Genomic DNA, 13,234 nt, shown 5'->3' with positions numbered 1-13,234 from the left:
CCTCTCTCTTATCACTCAATCCGCTCCAGTTCTGAGACAATTCTGCTACAGATCTCTTCTGTGTCTTACCTACAGCTCATGAAGGGTCTGGTGAATGTTTCAATAGCCTTTAGCAAGCTCTGGACAGGTTCTCAGGTATTAAACACAGTGCAGTGCCAACGCAGCCTGAACTATGGTTGAAAAGAAAAAAAACACCTTATAATCCATGTTTTTATGTAAATTGACAATTATCTCAGAGAAACGAGAAAAGAAGCGCTGTGGAATACTCTGGCACATCCTTCTCATACCAATGAATTTAGACTGCGTGTGTTTTCTTTTGTGTCTAGTCTGCTGCAAGAGCTTGGCGCGGGCTTGGGCCAAGGCAGCCAGTGGGGAGCATTAGCTCGGACCTTCCCACAGAGCTCTTGGCTTGCACTGCAGACTTGCAGAGAAATGCCTCTTCTCTCCGCTCCCCTCCTCCTCCGCAGCCAGCCGGCCAAATCCTGGCCCTGGTTTCATCACTTCGAGGGTGAAGTAACACAAATGACTTCTACAGACCAACCCAGGAGTTCCACAGAGGAAAGCAGGCTCAGGGGCTGGTCCCTGCACCGCACGGGTGCCGAGCAGAACCAAACAGCAGAGTTCAGGGCTCTGTCTCTTGGGGAGAAATTTCTGTTTAGCAGCAATTAAATGGTCACAGACCTACGGCCTGAAATCCTGCCCATCCATCAAACAGCAAGAAGCTCTCCAAGTTTCCCCAAACAGTCCCCCACTGCAGCTAAACGCCGACTTGGAGAAACAAATTTCTCTGCGCTCAGAGCCCCTGAGCTCTCAGAGGAGGCTGCTGGCAGAGTGCATTGGATGCAAAGCAAGACAGAGGTTTCCAACGTAGGCACTGACATGCTATTAAGAGAAAACCAGCCAAAAAACACCACTCGGTGCTAACACTTCTTCACCACTGATAAGTCACCATGCCAAAGGCATCAAGAGTTTTTTTTTCTAGGAGAAAAGCTACAACAGATCCTAGCGTCCACCCCTCGCACAAGTTTTATGCTGTAGTGAGTTCTGACTTCCAGCTCCTTGGCGCTGTGTTTATGGTCAGTGCTCTGCAGTGTCCCCTCTGCAACCTGAAACCTCAGGCACACTCCCACATATCAAAGGAGAGCATCAGCCCCAGGAATGCAGGGAGGCTGTAACTCAGCTCCTCCCTGTGCATTAACTTTCAGACCACCAACCTCGAGAAGCAGTCTGGAGCAGGAGACCTGGCTCCTAAACATCAGTAAGTTTGGGGCTAATGGCACAGAAACTTCCATTAAGGTTACTTGGTTTCCAACCCTGATGACCTATCCCTCCCCTTGTTTTTAAGAAAGAGAAAATTCTGCCTCCCAGAAGCTACCAGGCTGTCAGCAGTTCAGATAAACACAAGAAGTGAGATTCCCATCTAGCCTCAACCTTCACATTGTTCATGGATTTTACAAACAACAATTTTAAGTCTTGAGTGTTCCTTTGATTAATCACCTACACTTTTTGAAATTTATTCAGCAGAAGACAGGAATAAAGTTTCCAAGGAAGCAGGGGGAGTAGTAGGGTTTGGTTATAGAACAGATGCATCCAACTGCTAGTCATCAGCATGCTAGGAAACATCATTCCCCTTAACATTCACTTGAAATTCAAGATGAAATCATCCCCATCCAACACCAGAACCCTTCTGGTATCCAAAAGTTTTGCAGTTCTACCAGCAATTTGGCTTCACTGATCTTAAACTGAGCCGTAGCGGATGTTGGGTCTATGAATACCTCTGCTATGTTTCCTCTCTCTGAGAGGAGGACAGCTGTTTTATTTCATTAGTATCACTTTCCAATTGCCAGGGTGACTGTGCTTGACCTCAGCAGTGGTCCTGGGGATTGAATCACCCTGCCTATGTTCCAGAGCCAACCTTGACATGCTATTCCACACCTCATCAGTGAATGCCCCATTTTTGTTTTGTCTGTTCTGCAAAAATAATCAGATTTTCATTACCTACTGGGTTAAATCCCTACAGAGCTAGGTGAAGGCAAAGTTTCCAGAGAGATATTTTGGCTAACGGCTGCCTGGGGAACACCAATTCCCTTTAAAGCTTCTCTACCATGTCAAAAATAGCACGTCAAAGATTTCCTCCATAAAAAATAAATTAATCTTAGTCTCTTTTCCTCCATAAAAACAACTGGGGTAAAGCCATGCACATTTTGAGATAGGACAATTAACTGTTAAGCTATGAGGAACTGCTTAATCTTTGAAAACCTCTTGTATAGAAAAGAACTCTGAGAAAATTAAATTAAAAAGCTATAGGTATCCTGGCTACCTCACTGTTTAGGAATTATTTGGTATCAAACAACTGGCTGAAGACATTCTGAATCGGATTTTTCAAGATCTTTTGCCGAGCTGACCTGCTTTTTCCCCTTAAGAGATGCAGTGAGCCCCATCTAGTGGGTTTCTGAGTGCATGCCATCTCAAACTCCCTGTAAAACACAAACTCTTCACTGTCGGCATGTGCTTTAGAACTGAAATTACCACCTGCCACCAGTGACTAACAGCAACAGATCTCACATGAGGCATAATCTAAAATTGTTGGCAAGAGACGTACAAATTGCCCTACAGATTATCCCCGATGCTAACATGTAAGACACTGCTAGGTGGAAACTGATATTCCAGCTACCAGCATTAATGCCACCCAGCAATAACATTGCTTTGCTCCATGTCACTTTGGAAATGCATGCAAAGCTACACGGTGCACACCACTCTGATCAAAGGGTTTTGCTCTCTGAATAATTTAAACACTGCACAAGAGCGGAATGGTATTTTTGGTAAATTCTGAAGTGATTTCAGAGGATCTTTCTTTGGACCCACACTGGGATATAGATAAAGCTTTGCTATTTTGATGCCAGAGCAGGTTCAAAAACAGGAAAGGACGTGAGGAAGTTACAAGAACTTCCAAAGAAATTTCTCAAAAGTTTTAAAATTACTGCAGCATAAGTTGCACCCTTGAATCTGTGGTCAGAGACAAAGGGGCTTTCTGTAGAGAATTCCAACTCCCACCTTACTGCTGTTTCCAGCTTTTGACTCGCATTTACAGGCACGGGTTTCTTGGAGGATCACGCGTTCCAGAAAACCTGTCAGAGGCAGATTAATTGTTGCACCAATGGCAATGAAAGAGGAATACTGCAGCATCTGCTTTAACAGATGCTTCTTCAGAAACATTTTAATCCATGTTATATAACAACTTTTTTTTTTTTAAATTTGGTTTCTTTCTGAATGAGTCACACTCAAGCATGTCAAGCTCCTGTCACCTTGATGTAAACCTCATGAATTCAACACGACTTTAGTTTTAACTTTCAGACATGAGTGTTTGAAAAGACACGAATCCCCTGAAATATCTAAAGAGCCAGAAGTACATGCAAAAGAGGGCATGTCCTGTAATTATTTTTTTTTTTCTTTTTAGGCTTACAGTATTTCTGTGACAACATGAAGCTAAGAAAAGGGAATAAATTGAGCAAATAATGCTGCAGCAGCTCTTAAGAGAACTAATCTACAGACAAGATAGGTCTTATCTATCTGGTCTGGTTCAATAGAAAAAAAATGAATGGTTGATCACATGGAATATGAGACTTCCCAGAAAATCCCACCTAGCAAACAGAACGGACAGAGGCATATAACCAACTCTACACTGCTCCAAATATGATTTAGCAATGAAACAAGCTTCTGTTCCGAGAACCTTGCTTTTGTGAAACTAAATATTAAGACAGGGATTTTAATATTTCTAGATTAAGGTAACCATGCACAGCTTGCCCAAAATAAATTGAAAGCACCGTATAAAAATAAATTTATTACCCAACAGCACAAACAGAAATTTATTCAGTCTTCAACGTTCAGAGATCCTCTTCCTTAATGGGGAAAAAGAAATGAACATCCTCAGCACCATGATGAAAACACGCAGATGACGTCATGTCAAACATTCTGGGGAGGAAAACCCTAAACCAAGTTAAACACTACAGCTGGGCATTGAAATATTTTTATATTACTATTAACTTACAGACATCTTTTAAGATACATCTATTGTTTTATAGCCTGCACCAGTATTTCGTTCTTTGAGAGTCTTTTTTGCTGGGCTAAGTCTGAGTGTTTGAAATCTGCATTCCTGATGAACAGCTCTCGAGCTCTGCTGGAACCAGGAGTGCATGTACCCATTGTAGAAGTCAACTGCTCTAAGCTTCTTCTTTAGCACGACTGTTTTGATTCCAACCCAGCCTTCCTAAAAATAAAAACAGAAGTGTTTAAGTATGATAATCTTTAACTCACCACATTGACTTACAAACACATTTTGTTTACTGTCATCAAGTTTACTTTATGAGTCAAAATTCTCACTTGCAAACAAAAAGACTTTGTGGAAATTATAAGTTCTTTGTGGCATCAAATAAAAAGAATGATGCTAAGCTAAACTAGTTCAGTGAATAACAACAGACAATTAAAAGCTAAGCTACACAAAAATATTAAAAACCTCATATAAAACAAACAGAAGCCTACCTTGCAACGAGCTATCAGTGTTTGGGACGCTTTATGGTACAGTAGTGAACCAGGAACAGCTTCATCGTCATTTAATACTTGGTCTGAAAGCAAAGCAAGATCATCTTGCATTTTTATATAAACAAGCAAAAAGTTTGAAACACGCCTCTTTTAAGCAGAATTACCCTGAATTACTATTTTGCTCAAAAATACTTTATTGTATTCTGTGTTTTATTAGACAGAAATGAGCTGGAAAGCATCAGAACAGTCATTCTCAAGCACTGCTCCCTGTCTCATCCACAAGTAGCCAAACATCTGTGTGTTTGGCACAGCACTCAGAGCACACAAGGCTCTCAGACTCACCGGCGACTACAGAAAATGGTTTAAGTGCAGTACACACAGGGATAGCTTTCCTCTTGAGAGATCCACAGACAATGGCATTAGAAGAGGATCTCTCAACTCATTATAGGATTAAAATCCTCAAATACCAGGATTCACAGGACTATGCCTGCTGTTCACTCAACATCATCACAAAGCAGGACTGCCCTTAAAATTCATCTTATGCTTGTATTTGTGCTCAGAAACTTGCAGGAATCTGAGCACATGTGAAACTTAGTTCTACTGGAGTTCCAGGAAGCAGTATGTGTTTAGTACAACTGTGTACAATGTACAAAATTGTACAAGATTGTACTAACAATCTGTACAAAGCTAATGCTTACAAAGACACAAGAATTTAACTTTACAGATTAAATTAAGAGTACATACCAGCAAAACCAGGAATATTATCCACTTCCACAAAATCCATAAGCTTAACAGGACTACCCTTCCAGAGTGTCTGCAAAGGAAACTGGAAACAGAAGCAACTTGAGTTTCAGCCATCAGTTAAAATATCCGAAACTCAGATCTGCTGGAGGACAGAAAAGGGGTTACAAAAATCCACTCTTACCATGCTTCCTATGGCACGATGCAGCCGTATTACTTGTGCAGCTGTTTGCTCTTCCCATTTGATACAACTCTTAGCTACAGATACTTTAGGAGCTAGAAGAATAAGAAATGAAAAGATTTAGTACTTTGTTTTGCATCTTTTGGCACACAAATAGCTGTACTGATTTCATCCTGGTAAATGGAAGGTTCACCGTCTAGCCCTAAGTACTTTACAAGCTCTTTTCTCCATTTGTTGTCTGTAACAACCCAGGTTGGCTTACTTATCTTTTATTCCCAGTTGCCCTCTTAAGTACACAGTGCAAACTCAATGCATATTTACAAGCACATCTGAGCACTTTTGTTGGCATTACAAACACAAAGAGTAATAAATCAGATCAGATTTCATGCCATTGCTAGAGATTTGATGTTGCACTTGAAACATCTGGGAAAGAACAACAACAAACACTGATGTAGCAAATTTGAAGAATTCTGAGGGGAGTTTCCCTCTGACTAAGCCAGAGGTAGCAGCGGGAAGATCATACTGAGAAAAGTATCCAAACAAATAAAACCCAGTCTAGCAGGAATAATCAGTTCTTCAGCTATAAAAGAAAAAAAAAAAATGAACAAGTTGTATTAGATAAAATGTGTACCTACCAAATGTTACTCCTTCTTTTGGTTGTTCTTTTTTATTTTCTAAGCTTTCAGGCAAGTGTTTCAAAACTGACAGGAGCTGCAAAATATTTTTTGTACAGAATTTTAGCAAATACAAATACAGTATTTAATTTTTCATCAGTAAAACTTCCTCATAAGATAAGGGAAAATTTCTAAGGAAAACTGTGTCGCTATAGTCACAGGCCTTACATAATATAAACAAACACAGTAAATACATTATTTCTACTCAATCACAATTAAATAAACAAATATTCTTTTCTGGATGATCAGCAGTCTGATGTTAACCCTAGAACAGCATGGAAGCTGATACTTAAGCTGAAAAACCACAAATATTTGTTTCAATAAAAGAAGCAACTGCAGTTTTTCCACACAAAACATGCAAGTTCCTCACTTATTAGAAGAGCAACACACAGGACCATTACCGATGGCTCATTACATACCACTCAGCTTTCCTCTTACTACAAGAAAGAGCTCACAAACACTAATTTTCAGATCACTCTCCTCCTAACAATTACAGTCAATGCAGAACAAGAAAAATAGTAGGATACAAGTATTAAAAGCAAAGTATTAGTCAGAAGTGACAAGTAGCTTGCATGACTTTACCATGTTTGCACCCATTTTTGCTAGTATCTCTTCCAACTCCTTTGTAGTACAGTGGGGAGGAACAGCAAACTCTTCTTGCTTAATAATTGGACCTACATCAAACCTACAAGGCAGAAAACACATGAGTGTACTGCAGGAGAAACTATTAACAGTTCAAAAGCATACATTAAATACATTAACTCAGTTACTCGTTACCTGTTGTTCACCTATTTGACAGTGCAAGAAAACTAAATTTTAATATTTGGCCCAACATGGCAAAAGCGGGAAAAGAAAGCTGGATAAATCTTAAATAGGTAAGCAATACTCAAGTTTCAACAAAACAAAGTTTACAGTTCACAAGTACAAGACTTCAAAAGAAACAACCTGAGTTATTCAGGAAGAATTTTTCACACTTCTGAGATCTACTGTTAGTCAAGAATCTAACAAAGAAAAGATCAAGCTATGACAACGTGTTTTTACAAGCCATCCAAGCAAGAGTTTGTGCTAAAGCTAAAAACAGATGATACCTCCCTCATCCCTTGGCAAGCAGTTTATTGCTCTCTCTTACAGTCACATGTTACGGGCAACTCTGAAGTCTGAAAACTCACTCTTTTCTGTAACATCACACCAAATTGTTAATCCAGCTGTGTGACTATTTGTTCTGTGTCTGCTCCCTGTAATAATGCTAAAAGTTAGAGAACATAGAGAACAGGGCTGGGATTGCTGCTGCTGGCAACAATCTAAACAGGCTGAAGGTGCTACCAAAACTGCTACACGCTGCTACAATAAAAAGATAAATCCTTTTTATTATTTACATTATTACACTTTGCTTTATTTCTGAAATAAGCTAAAGACACAGCTTTAATATTGGCTACACATTTAAAGAAGCAAGATTACTGGGAATCAATTTCTACAAAAAAGCAGCATTTTGTCTGGCGTGACTACTGAGTATTTCCATCAATAAAAAAAAAAAAAAAAAGCCTTTAATACAGCAGTCTGGAGTACAAATCATGAACTCATTAAATACCGTATTTGTGGGAAATCTGATACGGTCAGATTAAAATTTCCAATATTCAAGTTTGAAACCCTTCAACACATATATTTTAAAGAAACTATTGATTACACAGAACAGCAGCAGCGAGTTGTTTTGAGAAGCACGTCTAACATACCTCTTTGGTCTGATTTCCATAATTGTCACCCCAGTCACTTTGTCACCATGAAGAATCGTGTGGACTATCGGTGCAGGACCACGCCATCGCGGGAGAAAGCTGGGATGGACATTCAGCACGCCACTGAAATGGAGTATTTTAAAGTTTGAATAGGAACAGAACTGAAACGCATACAAATGGGTGTGCAGCACCGATTACACTGAGGCTACCTTAGGAATTATTTGCTCAGACTTTCTGACGTGTTACTGGTTTATGCACTTACAGGAAAATTCACACCACATAATCTTCAGCCTTTCAGTGAATACAGAAAGGGAGACAAGAGGGGAAGAAAGGTAAATATATTACGCTGAACATCTCCATAGCTCTCCATCAACACAGAGACAGAAGCAGGACTCAGGCTAAGCAGATAACCATTGGGAAGAAGCTCACCTTGCCTGCTACAAATCCCAGGCACTGATTACAGTGACATTCAGAAGTGGAGCCCGTTTTTTCTAATGAATCAGTGGCAGATGTCTTGTCAGCTCACTTACTATGGGAACTGCAGAATAAGGTCCTCGCTTAGGAGCCGTCCAAAGGATGCCACCACACCAACATCAAACTGCCCCACAGGCCCCGTGTGCGGCCACTCGTGAACAGGCAGCTGGAGCTCCTGGGCACAGCTCTTCACGGGCAGGCCTCTGGGCAGGCGGGAGGGCAGGGTCACCACCTCCAACCTGGACACGAGCAAGTCCTTGCTGGGCTCCCTGAGGTGGACAAAGCACTGAAGGACTCATGCAGGCAGAGCTAAGGAGAGACAAAGGCTGGCTCACACCCACCCCTTGCTGCAGTCCGTTTCCACAACGCCCACCTCTTCAAGTCCTACCCACTAGGTGGTCCCCAGCCCCCTCACCACCCCAGCTTCCCCTCTCAATCCCAAACCCTGTCCCCAATCCCCACAATCCTCACCCCCCACTCCAAACCCCATCCCCTTACCACCCCTGCTTTTTCTCCACGGTCCCACACGTATCTCCACGGTCCCCATCCCACCCCATGGTGCCTCCCCTCCCTTCCACACCAACCCACGGGCCCTGCCCTCCCCCAGCACCCCCTGAACCCCATCCCTGCCCCTCCCCGACCCCCTCAGCCCCTTCCCTTCCCCATCCCTTCCACCCCCAGCCCTCCCTCGTTCCCCTCAGCCCCAACCCTCTCCCAACCCTACCTCCCCTCACCCCCAGCCCTCCCCCATTCTCCTCAGTGCCCCCCCATCCCTTGCCCTCCCTCACCCCCCTCACCCCCTTTCCCCCAGCTCCCCCTCAATGGCGGCAGCCAGGACACCGGGCGCTACCCGAGCGGTACCTGGCGGCCTGCAGGGCTCTCAGGGCGGTGACGGCGAAGCGGTCGGTGCCGAAGAAGAGCACCCTCCATGGCGGCTCCCTCCGGGCCCCGCCGCCCGCCGCCTTCAGCCCCTCACGCCAGGCCCGCAGCAGCCGGCCCCGCATGGCGGCGCTTCCGGCGCTTCCGGGGGGCGTCACGACATGGCGCTGCTGAGGCGGGGCCGCCATGGCGGGGCGGGGAGGGGGGCTGTCGGTTTTAGGTGCCGCCTCCACGCCTCGGGGTTTTATCGTGCAGTCAGCGAGTAATTAGGGTTGGGAAATCCCTTCAGGATCTGCTGGTCCAGTCACCACTGTCGCCCACTAAACCGTGTCCCCAAGCACCACGTCCAAGCTTGGACACCCCCAGGGATGGTGACTCCACCACCTCCCTGCACAACCTGTTATCACAGAATCACACAGAATTTCTAGGTTGGAAGAGACCTCAAGATCATCGAGTCCAACCTCTGACCTAACGCTAACAGTCCCCATTAAACCATATCCCTAAGCTCTCCGTTCTGACCACTGAGGATAAATTTGTCCTGATTTCCACCCTAGCACACCTTGAGGCCATTCCCTGTAGTCCTATCAGTGGTTATCTGTGAGAAGAGGCCGACCCCCAGCTCCCCACACCTCCCTTTCAGGTCACTGCAGAGAGCAATGAGCTCTGCCCTCAGCCTCCCCTAGACTGAACACCCCCAGTTCCCTCAGCTGCTCCTCACAGGACTGGTGTCCCAAGCACTTCACCAACATCGTAACCCATTTCTGGACACATTTCTGATACTGCTTGGCATCAGTGCTGAGTTAACATAAAGAAATATCCAGGCAAAAAGGGGTGCTAACACTGCAGCCACTGGTTCTTCCCTTTCTCCAATGCAGATGGGCAGCTGCAGTGTTAATTTCTGTGGCTGGCCCAGCAGACAGCTTTGTTTTAACAGTGATTATAATTTGAAGAATGTTTTCTTGTAAGTCATGAGGTCAGGATAATCACTTGAAGAACTGTCTTCTCCCATAACATAAGAAACAAAATATTTTATCGTTCTGCTGAGGACATTCTTTTCCCCCATGGGAAGATGGTTTATTTGTGTGGATGTTCATTTAGTGTAAATTACACACACAATTCCCTATACATCTAAATGATGACATAGCCTAGTGCCTTTGACATTAGGCATTTCTCAAACAGAGTACATGAGAATATGGGAACAATTTATATATGCCAGTGAAAACATGTAAATTATGTGGAAATAAGAGGACAGTTCATGTCAGGAGGATCATTAAGGAACATGAGATTTTGTGCCACATTAAATAGCACTATACATTTTTACTCCCTCTTTCTTATCTGTTTGGCCATCATCAGGGCTTTTTCCCCTCTGACACAGAGTGTGCCTCCATCTCCACTGGTAGAAACATAGGAGAACTGATGGGAAAGTGTAAATGAGAAAGGTAATAAAAGAGCCAAACAATCCTAAATGTGGTGATTATGTCCCATACATTCCAAGAAAAGGAGAATATTAAATACCAAGATAATTTCATAGTTGAGTGTCAACGCATAAAAATCAATTGCTCCAAAAAGCTAATTCTCTGTTATTAGTGGAGCCCCATGAAAATACTCAGTTCTGTAACATCCAGGCCACTCTGTGCAATTCCAGTCAGCTCATGTCAGGGTGTGTATATTTCTGGGGAAAAAAAAAAAAAAAAAAAAAAAGATAAACAAGAGGGGAACAAGGATGCAGGAATGGCTTCTGTTCAAGAAGAGATTACAGTAACCAGCATATTTCTATATTTCTGCTTGCAAAACAGATGCGAGGAGAAGGGCAGGCTAGGAGCCTGTCTGATCATTAATAGTATGGGGCTGGTAAACAAGGAACAGTTAGTTGTTGCACAAAACTAAGAGATTGCAAGAAGCATTATCAGGCACTTGCTGCTATCAGGCTCCACAAGAGAGGAAGTAGTGTTTCACACAGTGTGTAATTTGACCACATAATTATCTCAGATGCTGAAAATATTCATGGTTTCCAAAAGCAGAGGGAGCAATTCAGGGAAGAATTGGCTGATGGACATGGCTAGATGTGCAGCGGCTGGCTTAGACCTGAAGCAAAGGCTGATGGTGTGGGAGAACATTGATTGTTCTCATCACTAGCATTATGCCCTTGCATGGACTAAACTGAAGAAAATGTTCTGTGTGGTGCAGGAAAATATCAGCTGAGATCTTGGGTGAAACCCTGGATTTATCACCAACACTTCGTGGCCTTCAGAACAGCCAGGAACATACCACACATGTTTAGAAGGCCCAAGCACCGTCCAAAAGCTGGCAGTTTAAACCCAGCACTCAAGTGCTGCTCAGTATTAATATTTTGCTCTTAGATCCAAGCACACGAAAAGTGAAAAGTGCCAGTGGCACATCTGCACTGTGTAAGGAGCTTTGCCTTCTGTCTGAACAGAAGTGAGGTGAACTTAAGCCTTGGAGAGATATTCTCAGTTCTGTCTGTAGTTAAGGCTCCTGGAAATACTTCAAGTCCATGCTGGGCTTCTGCCAGGCTTACTCATGAAATAATTAATATTTAATTTGCATTACATTTATGAAGTGGACTTAAATTCACTCTAACATAACTTAATCCCAAGTAATCCATCCTCAGCTCTGATGCAACCGTATAATTCAAACAGTCTAATGTTGTTCTATGCCTTGTCCACAGTGCACATGACATTTAACTAAAGATTTGTCTGGGTGCATTTTTTACAGCAGGGAAAGCAATAAATTATTCAAAAAAAAAAAAAAAAAGGAATGAAACGAAACAAAAAGAAAAAAGAAAAAAAAAAAAAACAAAAAAGAAAAAAAAAAGAAAAGAAAAAAATAAAGAAAAAAAAAAGAAAAGGAAAAAAAGAAAAGCAGCTTTCCTGCTGGATTTGAACTCTGCTTTTGTACATGGAAAAAAAAATACTCTGAATGTTTAGTTATTCTGTAACCAGGCATTTCGGGTCAAAGACACAGAAGGGATCAAAAAAGATAAGCAAAATTAAAATGTCAAGGTCAAAGGAGTTCTTCCTATGAGTAGTAAAGACAAATCTTAGGAGGAAGCAGAACACAAATCAACGTCCTATCTACACTTTGCTTCCTAGCCAAAGACACTGAAAGTGTCTCCAAGAAGTAAAGAGATATCTCTCATTAAAGAGTGCCAGTGTTGTCAGGGGAAGCTTGAAATAAAACACTCATGCTGGTTGCTGAAAAGATTGCTTCTGAGCAGCACCGAGGCAGGACAGTGCCCAGACTTTTAAGTCAAGCTATGTAGGAACCTGGGATGAAAAGGGACCTGCTGGGGCTTTGCAGTCCTGCCCTGGTCCAGCCCCTTCTTTGCCGTGGTTAGCTTCTCCATCCTTCTCCTTGGAGACTGCGCTACGCTGGCCAGGTGTATTTTTAAATGACCCAAAATGAAAGGAGGAGGGAAGAGAAGATGATTTGCAGCGTGGTGTGCTGTCCCTCCTTGTTTCGCAGAGGATGTGTCTCTGAGTGTGAGCTCTGACCTGAGCCCTGCCAGGCTGACACTGACCAGCGAAACCCTTCTGTCTCTGGGTGACGTTGCACAGGGGCAGCCAGGGGAAGCTCTGAGTCGGATGTAGAGTGGGATTCAAAAGATTAATCAGTCTGGAGCAGGGCTGCAATGCCGAAGGCACTGTATTTCAAGCTGGAAAACACCAAGAACAGGGTGAACATGTGGAGACTCCCCTTAAGCTGAAGCTAAGCAGTGCTAGCTGTGTGCACAAAGCCCATCACTGAGAGGGATCCAGCTTGGATATCCATGGATCAGGAAGCGCACCAAGACTGTATTGAAAATGAATCCTCTTCCCCAAATGTGTCTGGCACAGAAAGACACCACACCAGCCTTCTCGAGCTGCAAAGCCTCTTGGCAGTCTGTTAACTTGGCCAACTCAGATGCCCGTTACCTTTAACACAGATGGCACAATCTCTGATGGGTGCTTTGCGTTTGTCTGCAAAACCAAGCACTCTTTAAGATGCTCCGAGCT

The 13,234-nt window shown here is 43.1% G+C and overlaps 1 protein-coding gene across 1 annotated transcript; it reads right to left on the bottom strand.

The window, feature by feature from the left end:
• Positions 1 to 3,814: 3,814 nt before the first annotated feature.
• On the bottom strand, positions 3,815 to 9,421 carry MTFMT (mitochondrial methionyl-tRNA formyltransferase). Its single transcript, XM_038185090.2, is given in 10 exon segments — positions 3,815 to 4,099; positions 4,101 to 4,267; positions 4,540 to 4,622; positions 5,284 to 5,365; positions 5,465 to 5,556; positions 6,097 to 6,172; positions 6,718 to 6,820; positions 7,866 to 7,988; positions 8,396 to 8,608; positions 9,201 to 9,421. Coding segments are annotated over 10 exon segments (1,176 nt in total). The 5' UTR covers positions 9,407 to 9,421; the 3' UTR covers positions 3,815 to 4,068.
• Between the last annotated feature and the right edge of the window lie 3,813 nt (positions 9,422 to 13,234).

This window comes from Anas platyrhynchos, chromosome 11 (assembly GCF_047663525.1).
Source record: "Anas platyrhynchos isolate ZD024472 breed Pekin duck chromosome 11, IASCAAS_PekinDuck_T2T, whole genome shotgun sequence".
In the NCBI taxonomy this organism is placed as follows: domain Eukaryota; kingdom Metazoa; phylum Chordata; class Aves; order Anseriformes; family Anatidae; genus Anas; species Anas platyrhynchos.
Note: the sequence above shows the minus strand (reverse complement) of the source record. Positions and strands in the feature narration are given on the sequence as shown.